General features: G+C 50.1%; 1 protein-coding gene across 2 annotated transcripts in view; it reads left to right on the top strand.

The window, feature by feature from the left end:
* The first annotated feature begins 5 nt into the window (after positions 1-5).
* The window catches only part of LOC118217016 (mitochondrial import inner membrane translocase subunit tim16-B-like), a 139,524-nt gene continuing 118,675 nt past the window's right edge, over positions 6-20,854 (top strand). The window contains exons 1-7 of one of the 2 annotated variants that reach the window (XM_035398744.1): positions 6-226; positions 4,928-5,024; positions 5,301-5,381; positions 5,728-5,798; positions 7,997-8,180; positions 8,615-8,691; positions 16,717-16,767. In XM_035398744.1, coding sequence (XP_035254635.1) covers positions 167-226; positions 4,928-5,024; positions 5,301-5,381; positions 5,728-5,798; positions 7,997-8,180; positions 8,615-8,691; positions 16,717-16,767 — 621 coding nt within the window. In that variant the 5' untranslated portion in view covers positions 6-166. The remainder of the gene's footprint in view (positions 227-4,927; positions 5,025-5,300; positions 5,382-5,727; positions 5,799-7,996; positions 8,181-8,614; positions 8,692-16,716; positions 16,768-20,854) is intronic. The other variant, XM_035398746.1, reaches the window with a different exon arrangement.

Genomic DNA, 20,854 nt, shown 5'->3' with positions numbered 1-20,854 from the left:
AGTGTCGATTGCCGAGACAATCGCTCGACGAAACGCTGTCAGCGTTGGGCTGTCAGATGCACAGGAGGGTGGATGCTCGTCTACAACAGTTCTGAGGTGTCTACTACTGCAAGATTAAAAGCGGCAGACAGGGGCACCCGGAAGGCACAAAAGTGAAGAACAAAAGATGAACCGTTTCAGGACTTCAAAATTTAAAAACACCACCCCGAAGATCCCCAAAAAAGATGTGAGTAAGCAGCTAATTCGCTAAGTAGTTTTCTAGGGACTCTCATTGAGTGTATTGCATGCGAAGTCGTATACTGTAGCTAGCTCGCTAGTAGCAGCCGTGGATGTGGTACGAGCGTTGGGAGGAGCGTCTAAAATGTATGGAGGCATTTGAACTTCCTGAATGCCGAATTGCTGTTTGTTGCTATGCGTTGCCTCTGCCCTGGAATGATTTTCAAGGCTAATAATAATTACCGGACCGTGAAACATAGGTAGTTAGGTTAGCCAACACTAGAGCTTGATGCACAAAAGATCATGTGCATACCATGTGGCTAACATTAATTAGCTAGGTGGATGTTTTCCACACTTCGCTCGTAACTTGGCGCTTCGTGTACCAAGGAAGGATGTTGCAGTGCCGTGACAGTTTCAAAATCAGGAACTTAGATAACTGCAAACGCAATTCCATTTATCGCCTCACTGTTCGGTTTGAGTTAAATAACGTTTGCTGTTTTGGGGGGTGCCGTGCCGAACAGAATGCTAGCAGGCTACTCACTTTTAAGCACAGATTTAAGATAACCAATAATATCGAGGTTTCCGTGCGCCCAACGTTTGCTTGTTGCAAGACGTGTTACCCATCGTGTCTGCCTGCAAACACTGTTGCGAGCTAGCCATGTTTCGGTATTTTAAATTGAAAAAGCAGTACGACCGACATGACGTGGTTTTTCACCACCAAGACTGTGCTTGACAGAATATCCCCGAGGCGCAGTGTTGGGATGAGAAAGGGAGTGTCTCGCATACCGGCACTTTTCTGAAAAATATATGGGAATATTAGGTTACACTGGTCACAGGTTTCGCCTCAAATGCGCGTCTGGGGCGACAACGCTCAAAGCCGACCTCTCTACGGGCGCAACGCTTTTTACTCACTGACTGAGAGAGAAATTAGTCTCGAGGTGTCCACCAGGTTTGTTATGTAATAACAACTCAACTGGAGGAGGAGGCGAGTTGTCGCTTTTGGATAAGCCCTTCGCTGTTACTCAAGCTTCGAATTACAGAATGGGCGAAAATAAACTGCGGTGTGCCCTCTTTTGTCTGTCCAAGTGGGAAATATGGAAGAGTTTAGGCTTTCCTTTGCCCTAGCCCCATTGTTCTTTTATACCTGCAGCGTTTAAAACTGAGGCGTTCCTCGTGGAGAGATGCACTGGTGCCCTGTCACAATGCAATGCAAATGTAAATCAGTTCTTTTTATTTCTTTGACCATATTTGGAGTTGCTTTCAGTTAAAGTGTCTTGGAAGTGACGTCCTACAGATTATTTTTTTCACATCACTGTCTCCGAGTGACCTACTGGCCACCCAAAACACTTTGCACAGAGGTGCCATGACCATGGCTGCACAAGCAAGTTGTGTCATGTGACAGGGCACCTGTCTAACGTTAAACATTGATGGGATGAAGGGACAGATGGACAGAGAGTATTTAAAATGATAATCAAGAATACAACCACAGTTGCTTATGCTTTAGTGCAAGAGTAATATTTTATTCAACTATGATGGTTAACATTTTCACCCATGGGTATTCATCAGCCCAACTTGCACCGTTTAAACAGGTCAGTTTAAATACTGCTCCCCAAGAAATTTAAACAGACCTGTATAAACTGTGTGGTAAGTTCTGAGGAAGACCTTTGGGTAGAAACATTTACCCTCATTGTTGAATAAAATGACCCTTGTTTTGGAGCATTAGTGAGTGTGGGAGGTTTTGTTACGGATGATCTCCTGTGAAATTCACCTGCACACACAGCCTCACGCCATTAACTTTTTTTGGAGCGTGCATCTTTATTTTCTCGGCGGTATTCCAGGTGCCCGTGAGTGGTGAAGTCCAAGCAGCTCAGAGAGCCCGCCTGGATGTTAAACGGGAAACCGTGGGCTGGGAGGGGCAGTGCAAAATGGGGGCCCGAGCTGCCATGTCTCTCCTCCCCTCGTCTGAGACTTGAGTGTGACGCTGGCAAGAGGGCCGGTGCTGATTTCGTAGTCATGGAGATGGCAGTGCACCAGTATGGCTGGGTGTACTGGTACACTGGAAACTGGGGATTATGTGCTGGTGTGTGTGCTTGTTTTTTTGCATCATTTCATTTGCATGCATGTACATGATGATAGTACTTTCATTTATCAGTTACTCTTGTCCAGAGAGAATAACAATGGTGGGTTGTAAATGTAAATTGTAAAAAGCTTATTTTGTTATTATTATCTCTTTTACAACATGGGTTTCTTGTGGTATAAGAACTGGGAGTGAGCCCTCCTGTTGCATCTAGACTGAGAGAGTTCTTACAATGCTTAACAGATGTCCTTATGCAGAAAGAGCTTCATTTTTTAAATTAATCGTCTATTAGCCTAATACAACTGCACATTTTCCCCCTTTGCCTTGTCTAGATGTGTACTGTTTGGAATTTGAATCTGCTAATTTTCCAGCTTTGATTCTCTCAGCCAGTGTGGAACAGTGCCAACGTGCATTTGCATGTGCGTGTTTTTGGCATGGACCCCTGCATCGTGGGAGTCTTTGCAGAAACACACTGCATCCTCAGACTGAGCTCGGTGTATTTATAGTCCTTTTAGCCTAGATGATATTGTGGTAATGGGGGGGAAAAAGAAGAGAGTAGAAAACCGCACATGAAAACAGACGCACATTTCACACCTTTGTGGGTTTTGATGACTTCTTGTCTTTGGTGCTGTCCTGGTCTGGGCAGTCAGCAGACCAGGGCAAAGTGTCGCCCTAGCGCTGCCCATACACAGTGTGTAGGGCCCTTTGTCCTGGCCTGGTTTCTCCATGCGAGCCCAGCGGTGGTGGCGTCGCTGGAATGTGTTTCTGTTTCTGCTGCGTCTCTTGTTCTCTCTGCGTTTTTCTTTTTTTTTTTAAAAAGGGTTCTGACAGCTCTGCAGTGCAGCAGGTCTCCTCAACTTCCTCAAATTTCTGCTGATTTGAAGCGAAACCACCAAGTGGCTGCGTGTGTGAGTGTGTGTGTGTGAGTGTTCAAAAGAGAGAGAGAGACCAAGTGAGAGAGAGTGAGCGAGAGAGAGAGCGAACAAGCAAGCAAGAAAGAGAGAGAGCGAGTGCAAGAGAGAAAAAATGTTCTCCTCCTCCCCTATTCCTGTTTTGTTACACTTCAGCATGGTGTGTGTGTGTGTGTGTGTGTGTGTGTGTGTGTGTGTGTGTGTGTGTGTGTGTGTGTGTGTGTGTGTGTGTGTGTGTGTGTGTGTGTGTGTGTGTGTGTGTGTGTGTGTGTGTGTGCATTCTTCCCTCTCCTGCCTCTGTTCTGTCAGCATTTCCGTGTCATCACAGTTCTTCCAGCTGACCTTTGACCTCTGCAGTACAAGGCGCAGTGCTTACGGTGCTCAGATTGCTGCGGTGGCTTTTCTGACCGCACAGTCGCTGGCTCTGTTTTAATCTGGCCCGACCGCATTCTGAGGTCAAAGAGCGCAAACCACCGCTGGCCTTAACCTCAGTCTGAAAAACACCCCCACGGTCTGCCTGTCTGTGCAGCACCAATCATCCTACCTCACTGTTCACTCCTCCCACTTCCCAAAGGCTTCCGCCCATGTGATCTTAATATGTCAGGGCGCCACCGTCGTACAGGTCCGCCCTGTCTGTATATGCAGCCTGTCCTGTCGTTCACAGGGGCTGTTCGGGTTGCAGCTGATCGTTAGAGTACAAAGCCGTCCACCTTTTTCTGCTTTGCTTTCGTATTTAGGTTACAGACAGTTTATTTTAAGCCGGAGGTGACCCGCATATCGCAGGTGGAATGCCCAACCGTTGCACCGATGGTGTCTCTGTGTGAATTTGAGTCCATGATTGAGCCATCCAGTCTGTTGTAAAAAGTATGACGTGGGCCTGAGAAAGACTTCATTGTTACTGAACAGGTGAACCTGGGAGGTGTTGGTGAGGAGCAGAACTGGTCGGGCCTCCTTATTGGCTGATTTTATAGAATCGTTTATACTGTGAAGTCAGAAATAAGTCTGCTGCTTGCACAGAAGTGAATGTACATAAATCTAAATAGTTTTGTTTTAAACGTTAAACATTACACGTTAAACTTTTATACCGCAAAAGTCAGGAATCTGTTGTTTGGATGTCCTAAACATAATTGTATTTACAGTGTAATGCATGTCACATTATGGCAAAAGCTGGTATTGTGCCAGGGCATAGAAAATTATATGTCCATATGTGTGTGTGTGTGTGTGTGTGTGTGTATTTCGTCATGTGCGGACTTGTCCAGTGAGTGCTGAAGATTCCTGATGGGTCTCAGACAAGCCCACATTCCATCCATCCATTATCTAACCCGTTCATTCCTGTTCGGGGTCGCGGGGGGGGGGTGCTGGAGCCTATCCCAGCATGCATTGGGGCGAGAGGCAGGAGCACGCCCTGCACAGGTCGCCAGTCCATCGCCAGCCTCAGGCCTGCATTCTGTCCCAGATGTCCACACCCCCCTGCTTCACACTGTGTTCCTGTCCGTTCTGTTTGGGAAAACGTATTGAGCGGTTTCCTTGTCTGTTTGCTGAATTCTGCTCACAATGAATGAGTGGGATCGGTGCTCAGGAGAATGTGAAACGGGTCTGTTCCCCATATAATCGGGCCATGCCCTGACGGTTTCTTCTGCTGAAATGCTGCCGGAGGAAATCGGCCTCAGTCGTGCTCGTCTGTGACGTGTGACGTGTCTGTGTCCTCTCCGTTTGTCTCCAGGGCTGGATCAGCGAGATCAGGGCCGGCTCCTTCACCTCACTGGGGAACCACATAAAATCCAGCTGCAGGCTCGTGGCCTTCAACACCGAGCAGGCCGGTAAGGGGAACATTCCGGCGTTCCTGTCACGCTGGAGGGCGGAGGCGCGCTCTTCTGTTTTTTCTCTCCGCTGTCGCGGAAGACGGTCTCGCCGCACGGCTGTCTTTATTCGCCGGTGTAAACGTGTGCGAGCAGGCTTCCCCTTCTGGGCGCCATCATTATCCTGCTATCTCTGTGTGCTGTACGGGCAGTACACTTCAGAGGAGCTCAGTGTGTGTGTGTGTGTGTGTGTGTGTGTGTTTGTGCATGTGTGTAATCTTACACTGTGTTCTGCAGGTGGTGGAATTCTGGGGCTGGCTTCACTGGATGCAGGATCTGATGGCAAGTGGACGGTGTCTCACATCCCCTGTCATGCTGGTAAGAGATCTGTCTGTCTGTCTGTCTTCCTTCCTTCCTTTCTCTGGAGTTCTCTCCATCTCCATTTACCCCACTGATCCATCCATCTTGTTCCTCTACCTCCTGTGTCTCTACTCACCTCCATCTTTCTCTCCACTGTCATGCCCCCCCCCCCCCCACTTGTACTATAATTCCTCTTCACTTGTTTCCATTTGGCTTTCTGAAGTGGAACTAAATCCACTTGCACTAAATCCCAACATTCGAGATCAGTTTTTGTCCTGCATTGTTGAAGATGTTCATTAAAAAGAAAAAGTTTTACTCTGTTTCTCTCGGTTTGTTTAACGGTCTTTCTCGTTCCCTCGTGCAGACCAGGTGACTGATTTTGACTTCTCCCCGTTTGATGACAGCGTTCTGGCCACCTGCTCTGCTGATGAGACGGTGGGTCCCGCTCTGATTTCTCTCTCTGCCTCAGGCCCTTGGCTCTCTGCCTCAGGCCCCTGGCTCTTTGTCTCAGGCCCTTGGCTCTCTGTCTCAGGCCCTTGGCTCTCTGTCTCAGGCCCCTGGCTCTTTGTCTCAGGCCCTTGGCTCTCTGTTTAAACCTCTGTCACGCTTGTCCTGTCCTCTTCAGGCTCCACAATTTATGTTGAACTACATTACATTACTGGCATTTAGCAGACGCTCATATCCAGAGCGACTTACACAACTTTTTTGCGTCCATTTATACAGCTGGATGTACACTGAAGCTATGCAGGTTTAGTGCCTTGCTCAAGGGTACAACGGTAGTGTCTGACCCGGGAATCGAACCCGTGACCTTTTAGGTTACAAGACCAGCTCCTTACCCATTATACTACACTGCCACCCCAGAACTAGATGACTGATGGGCTTTCATCCACATAGACATCTATTATCATAACAGCTCTTTCAATGAGGCAGCAGCTGCTCTGATAAGAACTGGAATCCCTTTTAATTTAGTTTCAACACCCTGAGGTCAGGTCTGACGACTGAGTCCTTAGCTTTTGCGTGTCATGCGTTTTTGGTGCAGTAATCCTACGCATTATGAGCCTCAGAGGGGAGGCAGATACATGAAAGGCTGGAAAAACTGCTAAAAATTTAAATAAGTGTGACAGCTGATGCAATTTCTGTTTCCATGCAGAAATGAATTAATTCAGAAAACCTTCTTTGAAAAGGGCTTATATGTGACAAAAAATATTTGCTTTCACCGTTTACTGCTTGATGAAATATCTGTCGGCATGAACATTGTCATAATGTGGACAGTGGGTAAAAAATAAAGCAAATAATAAAACACGGACAAATTTGTTTAACTCGCCATTGGCAATGTTTCAGAAGTAGCAAAGAGCGTGAAATGCAGTGAACTGGCAGTGGATTGTAAGCTGCCTCAGCACAGGTACAGTGTGTGAGGTGAGTTAGCGCGCTGCTAGGATATCAGAAACATCAGGATTCTGGGATGAAACCACGTCTGACGGACGCATCGGATATGGTGGGAGAGGTCCAGTAGTACTAGCCTGCACCGAGAGCACGACGGTACAGATGTACCGTTAGCGTACCGCACGGGCGTAGCCTACAAGTTGACACTTTGCCAGGCTGTCAATCTTGATCAGAAACTCACATTCACTTTTCAATGAAGATAAGTTAGATAATCCTTCGCTTAGGCTGTGTGTGGTTTTGCTGGAGTCGACTGCAATTCCCTTTATCTTCCTGAGCGGAATTGCGGTATTTTTCCTCTCAGTCTCTCAGTCTCTCAGTCTCTCAGTCTCTCAGTCTCCGCCGTGCTTTCAGGATCTCGGCAGAGGTTACATCATCTCACGGGGAGAGGATAATAAAAACAGATAGATTGGTGGGGAAGGATGGAGAGGCGAGGGAGTAGTGTGCAGGTGGAGAGCGGGAGGGAGGGAGGGAGGGAGGGAGAGAGCGAGGGTGGAGCGGGTGGAGAAGGGAGGAGGAAGGGATCAGGTGGAGCACGCAGACGTGTGGAGGGGGCGGAGGGCGGCGTTCTGCTGCCTGTCGCCCCGGGCTGTCTGTGAAGCCGCGGTCTCAGGCTGCGTTTCCCGCTCAGTCACAGACACGGTGACAGGCAGGTGATCAGGGAACGCAGCCAGGGGGCGCATTACCCCCCCCAGCCAGACTAACGGGAACAGCAGGGTCCTGTGTCAGTCACAGGAGGGTTCCAAGACACTGATGAGCAAACTCCCTTAACCCCTTAAGGAGTAGGTTTTTTTGGAATGTTTTTTTTTTTCAAGATTCTACGTCAGTGTTCTAGAACTCCGTTGCTTTCAGTTGCCAGCAGTGATTGTGACATCAGCATTAGAATGTTCAGTTGAGAACATTCTAATCACACATATCTTGCACCTTAAAGGGTTAAAGGCATTGGTTAGAGCCATGAGGTCATGCAGGAGAGGAAGTGAGCTCTGCTCCATCTGTGATGGACTGGAATCTGACTGGAATTTATTGTTGTGAACTGCGCTTGGGCTATCAGGTCTCTCTTGTGCATTCCCCAAAAATACTTTGGCACTAAGTGTTTTCCTATGATTAGGACTGTATGTGATGTAATGTATTATTGTGCATAATTAGCGTGATATGTTAAATCTCTCTCTCCCTCCCTCGCTCACACCCCACAGGTGAAGGTGTGGCGTCTGTTGGAGCCCGGTGAGGAGCAGCCCAGCTCCGCGGAGGTGACCCTGTCCCCGGGGGAGGGGCGTCTGGAGACCGTGGTCTTCCACCCCACCTCCTCCGGCCTCCTGGCCCTGGGCTCCTCCCTGAAGGCTCAGGTGTGGGACAGCAGCCGGGACACCCCGCTGGCAGGTGTGTGTGTCTGTTTGAGTGTCTTTTCGAGTGTGTGTGCGAGTGTGTGTGTGTGTGTGAGTATTTGAGTGTGTGTCTGTGTGTGTGTATGCATGTTCACTGGTGTTTACCTGTGCTGACCTGCATAGACCTGTGTTGACTGGTGTGTACCTGTGCTGACCTGTATAGTCCTGTGTTGACTGGTGTTTCCCTGTGCTGACCTGTATTGATGGGGTTTGCCTGTGCTGACCTGTATTGACCTGTGTTTACTTGTGTTGACCTGTTTTTGCCTGTGCTGACCTGTACTTGCCTATTTTTGCCTGTGCTGACCTGTACTGGCCTGTTTTTGCCTGTGCTGACCTGTACTGGCCTGTTTTTGCCTGTGCTGACCTGTACTGGCCTGTTTTTGCCTGTGCTGACCTATACTGGCCTGTTTTTGCCTGCTGTCTCTCCAGCTCTGGAGCAACACCCCGATCAGCTGCAGGGCCTCACCTGGAAGCAGGACGGCTCCCTATTGGCCACCACCTGCAAGGTGAGTTCCGTCCGCTCCATTTCTCTCTGAAGTACTGAGAACATGGTCAGGTTGTTACTGGTTTGCGTACATAATTCTTACATTACATTCCATTCATTTAGCAGATGCTCTTATCCAGTGTAGGCCTTCACCATGTTTAATGTGAGCCATACTACCAGACCTGGCTCCCAGCACTCCCAGACCAGCGAGTAAAAGTGAAATATCACTCAAATAAGCACCAGTGCAGATTAAGACAAAGACATGCTTTATTATCTCCGTAGGGACATTTGTCCTGGCCTATGTGTTGCTGAATCACCTTTTTAAAAGCACCAGTGCAGGTTAACATAGTTCTGTAGTTCTACCTTATGTAGTTCTCTTGATACAGGAAGCGATGCCCATTTCCTTCAGTGAGTGTCAGTGATTTCAGGCTGCATGTGCATTGTGGGAAATGGTTCCCACCAAAAATAAGATTAAATGAAATTTAAAGAAAATATAATAATAATCAGGTAATATATACCCTTACCTTGTTCTGGCGGCAAAAACATTGATGTACAAGTGGCTTTGAAGTTATGGCAAGTGTATTTATTTGCTTAAAACCAGGATATGTGGTTGCCATGGTGCCAGCCATCGTTAAGCCGGCCAGTCGTCAGAACCTCCTGTAAAGTTATGAAATATCCTTCATCACAACACGCGAGAAACGGCGTGAGCCAAAACTAAAGTCACTCACTAAAACTGGAGTGTTAAAAAACCCACCATGAAGTGAATTAGCCCTTTAAATAAGGTAAATAAATGCTGTGAGCTGGTCCTCGGGCCAGTGCTTTGGGGCGCTCGTTCTCCACGCCTCGTGTTAATTACACTTCAAAGCCTGATGGGAATCACTGTTTTCCCTGAGACTGGGGGCGGTTTGCCAAACACTGTCCCGTGTGAACAAGCTCTCTCTATAGTACAGTCAGAGGCAGAGCCTGGAGGAATGCAGGCTGTGGGGGAGCTTGTGCACTGGGCAAACGCTCACGATTTCATCCCCGCCTGAATTTGCTGGGGCTGAATTTTGGGCTGAACTGTCAGACAGATGTTGCTGCGTGCTGCCCCTGCGAATCGGCGATCCGTGCAGAAACGCTGTCATTCTCCTGTCACAAGTAGCCAACGGGACGGGCTCAGAGGAAGTTGTCATTGCGATATTACGCCACTAGATGTCGCTAAGGTCACAGTTAACTAAATCCCCGTCCATTCACAGCAGTCTCTGGTGGCTGTTCTGGGGGTCATTAAAACTTGTGTTTATGTGCGGGTCATTTGTTTTATGGGTCAATAGGGATGACACTATTAAAATAAACTGTGGAGTGCATGCATTTAGTGCCTTGTCAAGTTGAAACTATCGCTGATTTGCCTCGTCTGGGGAAACGCACCTGGTGAAAACAGAACTTTTCTCTGTGGAATTGAAACTGGTTACTTCAGCATTTCTTAGCAGTCATTTCTGAACGTTATGAGTTCAGGTGAAATGTTGAAAAGTCCTTTCTTCTCTTTTTTTCAAAAAGCGTGCTGCTCGATCCCCTGTTGCGTCCGGAGCGTGTCTGAAATGGGGGTGCTTTAAAAACGGCAGGTCGTGAGCACGCTTTGCCCCCCCCGACCGTGCGCGTAGCACGCCCCCTCAAATCCCGGGGAGCGCTCCCTGTCGTCTGCCGGTTCACCTCCGCCCCCGTCCCGACCCGGGGCTCGAAATTACGGACTCCTTCGGCCACGGAAAAGGGAAAGAGAAGGAAAGTAAAAGATGGAAACGACCCAGGCCTCACCTGCCCCAGGAGGCCCGGGCAGAGGCCCCCCGAACGGGTGATTTAGCGGCCGATGATAGAGAGGCCGACCTGGGCACCGAAGGTATGCGCGCGGCCCCTCCTGCTCTCCTCTGGAGGAAATGAAGAGCAGTTCATGCGGAAATGATAAGAGCGCCGGGAGGCGTTCACACTGCGGGGGAGGGAGAGTGCGCACGGGAGGCCCTTTTATGGCTGGAGGTGGAATTGTTTTATGAACAGTTTATTAGAGAAGTCGGCAGAGTTTTATCAGATTTTTTTTTGTACATTTTGTCCTACGGCTTTTTCCCCCCTCATGTTTTTAAATTTCTTTTTCAGAAGTTTATGTGCGCGCGGATGTGTGTATGTATGTGTGTGTCTGTGTTTCTCCTAGTTTTTGTGGCTGGCGTTTTTGTGTACTAGTGCCCTTCTCTTGATGAAGGCTTCAGGGATTAAAACCCACCTTAACCAGCTTATACCTGCTCAAATCTGCTCAGACCTGCTCAAACCTGCTCAGACCTGCTCAAACCTGCTCAGACCTGCTCAAACCAGCTCAAATCTGTTCAGACCTGCTCAAACCAGCTCAAACCAGCTCATACCTGCTCAAATCTGCTCGAACCTGCTCAGACCTGTTCAACCTGCTAAAACCTGCTCAGACCTGCTCATACCGGCTCATGCCGGCTCAGACCTGACCTGAGCCTCCGACGGCCGTAATCAGTAACAGTGCGGCCGAGGGGGTAATGACTGCCATGGCTCTAATTGTTTTCATTCAGCCCGACTCAGACCACCCGCAAAACTGCAGGAAATGGCGCAGGAAGTGGGGACAGCCCGGCAGAACTGCACAGTGGGCCGGCCCGGGGACACTTCCTGCGTGCGCTCCGAAACAAAGGCCTCTGCGGTGGTGGCTTACCGCCTCGTTTGTCAGGCTGTGCTGCGTGAGGTTTTCTCTCTGACTCTTCTGAGGAAGACCCAGAGGCTTGGGAATATGGAGAGGATGGGTTACTCCACCCTGTGTGTGTGTGTCTGTCTGTGTGAGGAGTGTCCTCTCTTGTGCCCAAAAATGATTTTAAATAAGAAGCAGGGGATAAAATTGTTGCCCCACTGTAATAATGATGGGAAATATAATATTAGTATAATAATAATGATAATAATAATAATAATGTGGCAGGAGATGAGGTGGTAAAATGATACTTTGATGCTGAAGGAGAAGGAAAGAATGAAGGGATGGTGGAGGGGAAAAAGGAGGGAAATGTGACACTGGGATGGCAGTTGAGCTCCTCTCTCTGTCTCCCTCCCTCCCTCCCTCTCCCTCTCTCACTCTCTCTTTGCCAGCTTTGTGTAATTCAAGTTAATGGCTTTCAATCTCACAAATCCGCCTTATTAAAGCAAACAAGCGCTGCCAACATGTGTGTTCAATTGTGGCCGTTCTCTCCCTCATCCCTCAAGTACGAAGGAAATAATTTGGGGGGGGGGCGGGGGCGGGGGCGGGGGGGGGGGAGCACAGCCTTTCACCAACTGAACCCCAGCCTTGACAGGCCTCATCCAGAGGCACAGACTCACAGATTTATGGCAAAAAAAAAGCCCTCCAGATTTAAAAAGCGTGGCCAGAGGGAGAGAGAATCGGCTTCGGGGGAGCTAAGTATCGAGGACGTGATTTACACGGTTTCTAAAGTTTTTTTTTTGGGGTACCTGAACGTCAGTGTTCACAGTCTTAAAAAGAGATCTTTAATAAAGGATTTTCTCACTCCCCGTTGCTAATGCTGAACAAATGCTCTTTTCTGATGGACTCACCCGGAGGGACTGATGGGTGTGAGAAAGGTGTGCGTCTGTTAGCGCTTAGCGACCCTGCAGTTAGGTTCACGAGCTTTTATGTTTCTCAGCCTGACGCTGGTGAAGAGCTACAGCAGGCTGGTGAGAACGGAAGGGACTGTCCTAGGCACAGAGCCCGCCCTGCCAGTCAATCACTGCTGATTGACGGACGGGTGTTGCAGCCTGGGCGGGTTGAGGCCCTTAGCCCCTCCCTGTAGCTTGCCTCCTGCAGCCAGGAAACAGAACAAACATCTGAGTGGAGACAGGACAGCCCTGGGGGGTGGGGTCATTATCAGCCACCTGAAAATGAGCTGTGGTTTCATACTCTGATTAAACAGCTGTGTGTGTTTGTGTGCATAAGTGTATGTGCAATCCTTTGCGTGTGTGTGTGTGTGTGTGTGTGCGTGTCTGTGTCTGTGAACAGGCAGTGCTGAAATGGGAGCATACACACATTGATGGAGTGTAGGTCTGGCAGGTCAGAGAGGTCAGCATGGCCTCACCAGAAGGGGCACTCTGGGACTCCTGCTGTCTCCAAGTCTGTTATTCTGCGCTGTGATTGGTTCCTGTAGGCAGAATGTCCATGGGAACTGCCCTCTCTGAAGGCTGGCATTCTCTGGCTCTGATTGGTTCTCCGGGGTGGGAGGTGCAGTGGGATTGGCCTGCTCTCTCTGTAGGCTTTGTCTTTGCTGTCCGTTGGGCGCGCGGTTGTTTTCATGCTGGTATGGGTTCGGGTCGGGGTGCATCAAAGAGCAGTTGCCCCAGGGCTGGTGGGACGTGAGCGGGCCAGCCCCGCTCCACTGTGCTGAACAACAGCTCCCCCGGTGCATCCACCAATAACAGCACCCCACTCAGAATAATAACGCACAGAGTGGCGGGAGAGAGAGCCCCATTCCCTTCCTCAGAATAATAACGCAGAGTCGCAGGAGAGGGAGCCCCCTTCCCTTCCTCAGTCACCTCCCCTGACGGCCTTTTCAGCTTCTGACGGCGCGTGCTGTATATCATGATGTGTGTGTGTGTGTGTGTGTGTGCGTGCGTGCGTGTATGTGTGTGTGTGTGCGTGTGTCTGCATGTATGTGTGTGCGTGCGTGCGTGTGCGTGTGTGTGTGTGTGTGTGCGTGTGTCTGCATGTATGTGCGTGCGTGCGTGCGTGCGTGTGTGTGTGTGTGTGTGTGTGTGTGCATGTGCGTGTGCGTGTGTGTGTGTGTGTGTGCGTGCATGCATGCGTGTGTGCATGTGTGTGTGCATGTGCGCGTGTGTGTGTGTGTGTGTGTGTGTGTGCGTGCCTGCGTGCGTGTGCATGTGTGTCTGTTGACCTAGCACAGAGAGGAGTCATGCTGATTCTGCCTCTTCATTACCTCCCCGTCTCTTATTTCCCCGCAATCACTGGCACTCCAGGCCCTGATTGGATCTGATAACTTCTTCCACATGTTCATGCTGGGGTCGAAGGTCAACATCAGGGCGCCAGCCTCTTCTGTGATTAAAGGGTCTGCCAGAAAAGACAGCTGATCACCCAAGCTTTTTTATACGTCTTAAAATATCTATATATTCTTTTAAACGTAAATGCCCGGTGATTTGCGATAAAAACTCCAGCCTGCTATTTTCAGGGGCCGAGTACAACGCGCTCACATATAATTTACATATATATTTGTGCTAAATATACGGTGTGGGTGGACTTAGCCGCTTCGGCTGTATTTTAGGCCTATATTCGGCGTGTCCTTGCCCCTCAGAAGTACGGGCTGCCTGTGGGGTTTTTCGGTCTTACCGCCACTTAGCAGCCGTCGCTGGGCCGCGGCCCGCCGGCCTCAGCCTGGCGGGAGTTCAGACTGGCGCGCGGGTTGCCGGGGCCGCTGGCGGGGGGGGGCCGCTGGCGGGGGGGGGCAGCTATGCGTGCGCCGCGCCGGCGTGACCTCGCGTGCCGTAACCCGCGTTTTTTTCGTGAAAACTGAAAGGGAAGAGAAAGGGGGTTTTGGGAGAAGGGGTGGGGCGGTGTGTAATCTCCTCGGGGGCGGCGAGGGGTGGGGCGGGGCGGGGCGGGGCGGCAGAGTCAGCCTTTTTGTTGCCGATAAGGAACAGTAAATCAGGGGCTGATTCGTCAGGCCTTTTTGTGCTTTCTCCTTCTGCACGAGCGTTTGATTCGGTCTGGGAGAGGCAGGGAGGGGCCCGCTTTAAAAAAAAAAAAAAAAAAGAATAAATTAATTCAGAATAAAATTTTATGGTCGTGGGTGAATCACTGAGCATCCACATGTGTTGGCAGCATGGCTGCAGCAGTGATGCACGGGCCGGAGGGCGGGGGGCTCTTATTATGGAAAAGAACAGAGAGAAGGAACAACGCAGCGCTGAAGCTGCACTTACTCATTTGTTTGGCGCTCTCCCTCCCTCCCCCCCTCCCTCCCTCCCCCGCTCTCCGGGGCCGCTCTCGGGACAGAAGGCACACATGCAGGATATTAACTAGTGACTAAGCCCGAGTGCAATCAGTAGCAATGGCGCGCAGCTGCGAGGGCCGGGCGGAACGCCTTCGGCTGGCGCGTGCGCGGTCGTTAGCGCTGCGCTCCGCACGAACGCAGCGGGGCGCAGGAAGGAAGTGCGGCGTGAGCGACGGCGATTAGGAGCGCTGGCTCTGAGCGGCGTTTATGATGGGTGTGGCCGCCCGTCCCGAACTGCGACGAAGCGCAGGGGCCGCCGCGGGCCGCTCGGGGGTCCGTTTGTTTGGTTGTTTGTTTGTTTTTCGGGACGAGCCGGCGGCGGGCCGCGGGTCTCCACGCCGACGCAGCAGTTTTGGGGGGCGTGAGCCGACCCTTGGGGCGAGCTCCGGGGTACCCCTCCTTACATGCCGCTGAGCTCAAACAGGTGGGGCAGCGCCCCCTCCCCCCCCTCCCCCCCCCCCTCCCCAATCCATCTCAGCCCCCCCCCCCCCATGTCTCCTGGGACGTCCCAAACCTCTGATCTGCACCTGTTTCTGTGATGGATGCACCATTTCGGAGCTGCATAAAGGGGCTCTCTGTGTGGGGGACAGAGACTGCACCTCTGAGGCAGTTTGTAGTTCTTATAGCCGGTCAGTCCACGCCTTTCCTGAGCAGCATACGGCCACAGACGGACGTGCGTTTGTAATACACTGTGAATCTCACATAGGGCCGAACATGGGACAAAAGAAGGAATTAATTTCCTCCTCCAAATGTGTTTGCCCTTCAGCACTGAGGACTCTTCTCCAGAGAGGCTTGCACAGGGTAGATTTTTTCACGGATGCATTTTAACTTGTGTCCTAACTCCCTGGCCCCTGGCCAAATCTCTCCACTCTGCGACCCTGGGGGTGAGCAGCTGTCCCCTTCCTCTGTGGTCATTTCCCTGAATCATGATGCCTTCTTTGTACTGCCCCCTAATGGTGGAAGAAACTTCCTGCAGGGGTCAGGACTGCAGAATCTTTGTCCATTTTCAGACGTGGATGGAAGACCCATCTCTTCAGTCTGCAACTTTCCCCCTCTCACCCCCACCCCAGAAACGTCCTGGGGTGAGGAATTTAGTTCAGATTATAGTACTTTTTACAGTTTTCTTATCAGTGCTTGGTATAGATGTATTTGGTATGTATTTCGGATTTGTAGTTTTTGCTTAGCTTAAGTTGCATTGTAATAATAATAATAATAATTTAATGATACATATTATTCATATAGAACCTTTCAAGCATAGAGCCCGAAGTGCTTCCCAAAGCAGATAGAAATAAGGTATAAAATTACAACACAGGGGGTACAATAAGAGGTACAGGGGGCACAGTATTGGTGTTTTAGTGATGTTCCATCAGCACTGTGGTCTGGGGATGTGGTTATTCTGGTTTGGCACTATTGCTTGTACAAATCAGGTGAATGTGGGTATGTTTCTCCTCCATTGCAAGTTACTCTGGAATAAAAGCATCTGCTAGATGAATGTAATCTACTCCTCCATTACCTGCACAGGCTGCTGTGCTGGCCAGGAACACGGGTGCCACAGACTGTGTCTGCCTAGGAGCCTTTTAAAAACTTAGACTATTTATTAACACTTGCTTTCTATTCTATGTAATTATCATGAATAATGTATTATGGTATTTCTTTTGAATATCTTTCATAAAAATATTTTTTGCTTTCTTTCACTTTCTTTCCCTCCATTTTATTGCTTTTCTTTTTTTTTTTTTGGTGCAGAAGGAAAGTGCTCTGCACACCCCACAGACAAAGAGCTTCATAAATAAAGCTTATTATAATATTATTAGGAGTAGCACCCCGCTTCTGGGGCTGTGGGTGGTCCTTAGGCAATCTTTATTTATCAGGCCAGCAGTGCCGTGCACCTCACACTATAAACAGAAGATAATAAAATTCATAGAGCAAAGCAAGGCAATCTTTTATTTGTTTTGTTTTTTAAGATGTATTAATGTATTATTTAATTCATCCAGGACTCGTTTTACCTCTTCATTTTAATTTTCTTCTTTCCACAGGACAAAAAGCTGAGAGTGTTCGACCCCAGGGCCCAGCTGACACCTGTCCAGGTAAACGGCCTTCTCCCGTTTCTGTATGACACCTCGCAGGTGTGTGAACCACAACTGGGGGAAACACCCCACCCCACCCCCTCCGACCCCCCCAAAACAACCGCGTTCACATTCAATCACGAGCAGTCACACAAAAACACACTTGGCGTGAGCAGGCCCGAGTCAGGTTGCTAAACTCACAGTGAGCGTGTGTGGTCCCGGTGTGCGCGGAGTTCACCGTGTTCAGCTCGAGAGAGAGAGAGTGTGCGGAGTTCACTGTGTTCAGCTCGAGAGAGAGAGAGAGAAGTGCGAGAGCCTTTAAGAAACGGATCTAGGAACAACAGAGTTCTCTGGCTTTTCGCCGCGTTTCTAAAACGGTCTTTTTTTGTGACTCACGGTCAAACCTCACGTTGATTGCACCCTTGAGGAAGGCGCTGACCTGTGTGGATATGCAATCATCCGTCTTTTAGTTTCTCTGCAGGCTCGGTGCTTCCTGGTTTGGAGGCCGTGATGCTGGAAGGCTTAGCTGCAGATGCACTCGTGAGCGCTTGACTCGCACGTGTCGTGAAACGGGTCGCATGTTTAACGAGGGCGTTCCTCTTTAACCGATGTCCGTTGGCCCGGAAGTTGACCTCATCGCAAATTAGGCTATGTCCCACGATTCGACGCGGTTGAGGTGGGAACCGAGGGGGGTGGGGAGGGGAGAGGGGAACGCCGTGTTTGGTGACACTCTGTACCCCCCCCACCCCCACCCCCGCCATTGCATTGTCAACTGTGGGATTGATAGAGGGTATTTGGGGTGGGGGGCGCTCCTTCGAGAGCTTCCTGCGTCATCTCTGCTCGGTGCACCTCCCTGGGTCAGCGTTCCCAGGAGGGGGAACTCCCTCCCCCCGCGTAGGGGGTCATCCCTCGCCACCCCGCCGACCTCCCACCCCGTCCCAGAGTCCTCCAGTGGGCCCGCGCCTCCCCGCTGTGGCCGTACTGACTGGCTGAGGCCGCTTCTCCGTCTCCTTCCCCTTGTTGATGTTGATTTAGGGTGACCGGTCGGTCTCATCGGGGGCCTCCATCTGTTCTCCTGGGAGTCACCTGTCAGACTGGGACCCCCCCCCCCAATCCTGGTCTGGCCTGGTGCACCCCGGACCAATTAGTTAGGTGGTGAGGGGCGCGGTGACCAGTGTCTCGTGTGACTGTGTCCTCTCGTGATTTAAGGATCTGTGCGCGGCCCACTCGAGCGTGGGGACCGTGGGATCCAACGGTGCGCGTGGGTGTGGCTTCAGACTGCCACGCCCACTTGTTTCTCCCCCCCCTATCGTAGTGAGCATCGCTCTTTGCCCTGAGCCTCGTCATAAGCGTGCGGCCGCAGCCAATGGGAATCGGGTGAACTAGGCTGGGGGAGGAGTCTGTCGGTGGGGTTCAGAGGTTTCATACGTTGGAAAAGTATCGCCATAATTTTCGGCCAGGGGTCGGCACCGTCGTCGTCCTTGACGGTCGCTTACAAAAATTTACAGGGCACTTAAAAAAATTAACGAACAAGAACGTTTTTTTACATTTTTGAATTGATGGTCGTGGCGGGTTTTTTATGTTTTTGTATAAATAACCACGGACATGAAAAGTTCTGGCGCGCACACAGGTGTCTGTGCGCAGACACGTTGCTGACCCCTGTTCTCCGCCTACATCTGCAACCTTCTGATAGGTTTATTACTCAGGGCGAGTGCGGTAGCGTGGGTAGGGAATTGGGCTCATAAGAGAGGTTATAGGGTCGAGTCCCCGCTGGGGTGCTGCCCTCGTACCCTTGAGTTGAGGTACTTAACCTGAACCGCTTCACTAAATATCCAGATGCAGAAATGAATTCTGTGTAAAAAATGTGGGCTGTGTGAATCGCTTTGGATACGAGGGCCTGCTAAATGTCAAAATTTAAATGTAGTTACTGCTGTGTTTTTTAGCTCATTTGTCCTCATTGAACACGCATTTAAAAAGAAAACGTGAGACTCTCGACCGGACCGTATAACGAGCTTCTGATACCGCAGTACGTCTGGGAGCACTCTACCATCTTGGTTGATGATCGTGCCGCTTTTGTCTTGAACTCGATTGCGATTGGACGACTCTGTGCTCGGCCTGCCCTCGTTGGCCACCTTTGACAGGAAGTGGTGTGAGTCACATGATCACCTCTGGCACTAATATGTCAGTGTGAATCAGGGAGGTGGGGGGGGGGGGGGAGAAAGTGTGGGCAAACATTAAATAATGTGACTGTTCCATTCTGATCCAGTTCTGTGTTTAATCTCGCTTCTCTTCAGTGGGCAGAATGTTTGCAGAAAGCATTCCGTTAGTATTACAGCTCAGAATGGCACAAAGCAGGATTTCACTGAAAGTTTGTGTTTTGAATCAGAATGCTTTGTCAGATGTGGTTTTAAATAAATAAAGTATTTTATAAAATACAGCGCAAAGATTGTTATAACCTGACTGTGGCTACTGGTTTGAACGAATCCCTGAATGTTTCTTAGTTATATTGTTATATTGTGGCAAAAAAAATAGCCTGCTCTCTGTGCACACACCTCTATTTCTCAGACATATCATATTATTTGGACAGCTTTTCCTCAGCCAGATCTTTTTTTTTTGTGTGCAGAAGACCACAGAAAGACTCATTCGTACCGTCAGCAGGACTGAGGTTTATTTTTGTCTTTCCAACGCTTTTTTTTTTGATCCAAAGGACCCACTAATGACGGAGGGCCCTCCTTTGCGCGCCAGAGGTTTGCTGAAATTATTACGGGTGAAGATCAAATGCGCTGCAAACTCGCAGATGGTTTTCAGACTGGCAGAGTTTGAGTAATTACAGCCCCCCCCACAGTAACATTGCGGGAGCTCATATGAGAGAGATTGCTGAAAGGTGGCCAGTTTGGGCTCAGAGCAGAACCTGGAGTGGAGCGCAGTGGAACTGGAAGGTTCCGTGCAGGCCCTGGTCCGCTGGTCAGTGACCCGCGTCTGCGTTCTGAAATGGCCTCTACGGTTCCAGACCAATCCACTGGCCGCCTTTCTTTCTCCTTTTATTTTCTCTCGTTCTCTCCGTCTCTCTTTCTTCCACCGTTTCTGTACAATGGGCAGCGTGCGGTTTGTTGGTTGATGGCAGTCTGTGTGTGCACTGTAGTGACTGTGTGTGTGCATGCTGTGTTATTCGTATTTTAACAGCAGATACTGTATGTGTCCAAGACAAAGTTCCTTCGGGACAATGAAGTCTATCTTATCTTATCTTATTTACCTGTTTCTGCCTCCCTCTCCCTGACCCGCACACGCTCCTTCTCTCTTTGTCTCTCCCTCTGATTCTTCTCTCTTGCCCTATCCTTCCTATCCCCATCATTGCCTGTCTCACTCCTTCTTTCCTTCTCTTTTTCGGTCCCATCTCTCTCTCTCTCTCTGTTTCTGCCTCTCTGTCTTTCCGTATTAGAGGTGAGAGAGCACCATAGGCTTTCAACCAAATGAGTGTGCTCCCCTGCCAGGGACGTTCAGAAAGTCTTGGCTCGACGTTTTCTCTCCTTTTCTCAGCAGAGGGGTTTGGGATTTGGGGAAGTGCACGTCTAGCTGCTGAGTAGGACTGCGGCGGCCACAGGAATCTCCCCTGGCCCCCGTCAGCAACGAGACGTGGTCTTAATTTACAGAAGGAGAAATAAACGGGGGTGGGGGTGGGGGGGGGGATTAATTCTCCTCCTCGCACTGTGCAGCCAGGCCTTCTGGGTTCTGTATCTGAGATGTTTGCGAAGGTCGGCCAGATGTGTGAGTCCTCTCCTGTGGGGCTGTTGCCACATTTCTGACAGGTTTCAGAAACACTGGCCCGTACTGCTGCTCTGTGCTGCTCTGTGCTGCTCTGTGCTGCTCTGCAGAGAACCACAGCCTCCCGGCCCAGGCTCCTTCAGCTCAGATAGAGGGCCTGTGTGTGTGTGTGTGTGTGTGTGAGAGAGTGTGTGTGTGTGTGTGAAAGAGAGAGCGAGAGTGTGTACGTGTGTGTGTGTGTGTGTGTGTGTGTGTGAGAGAGAGAGTGTGTGTGTGTGTATGAGTGTGAGAGAGCGTGTGTGTGTGTGAGCGTGTGTGTGAGAGAGAGAGCGTGTGTGTGTGTGTG

Source organism: Anguilla anguilla, chromosome 17 (genome assembly GCF_013347855.1).
Source record: "Anguilla anguilla isolate fAngAng1 chromosome 17, fAngAng1.pri, whole genome shotgun sequence".
Classification (NCBI taxonomy): Eukaryota; Metazoa; Chordata; class Actinopteri; order Anguilliformes; family Anguillidae; genus Anguilla; species Anguilla anguilla.
This window is presented reverse-complemented; position numbering and strand designations above follow the sequence as displayed.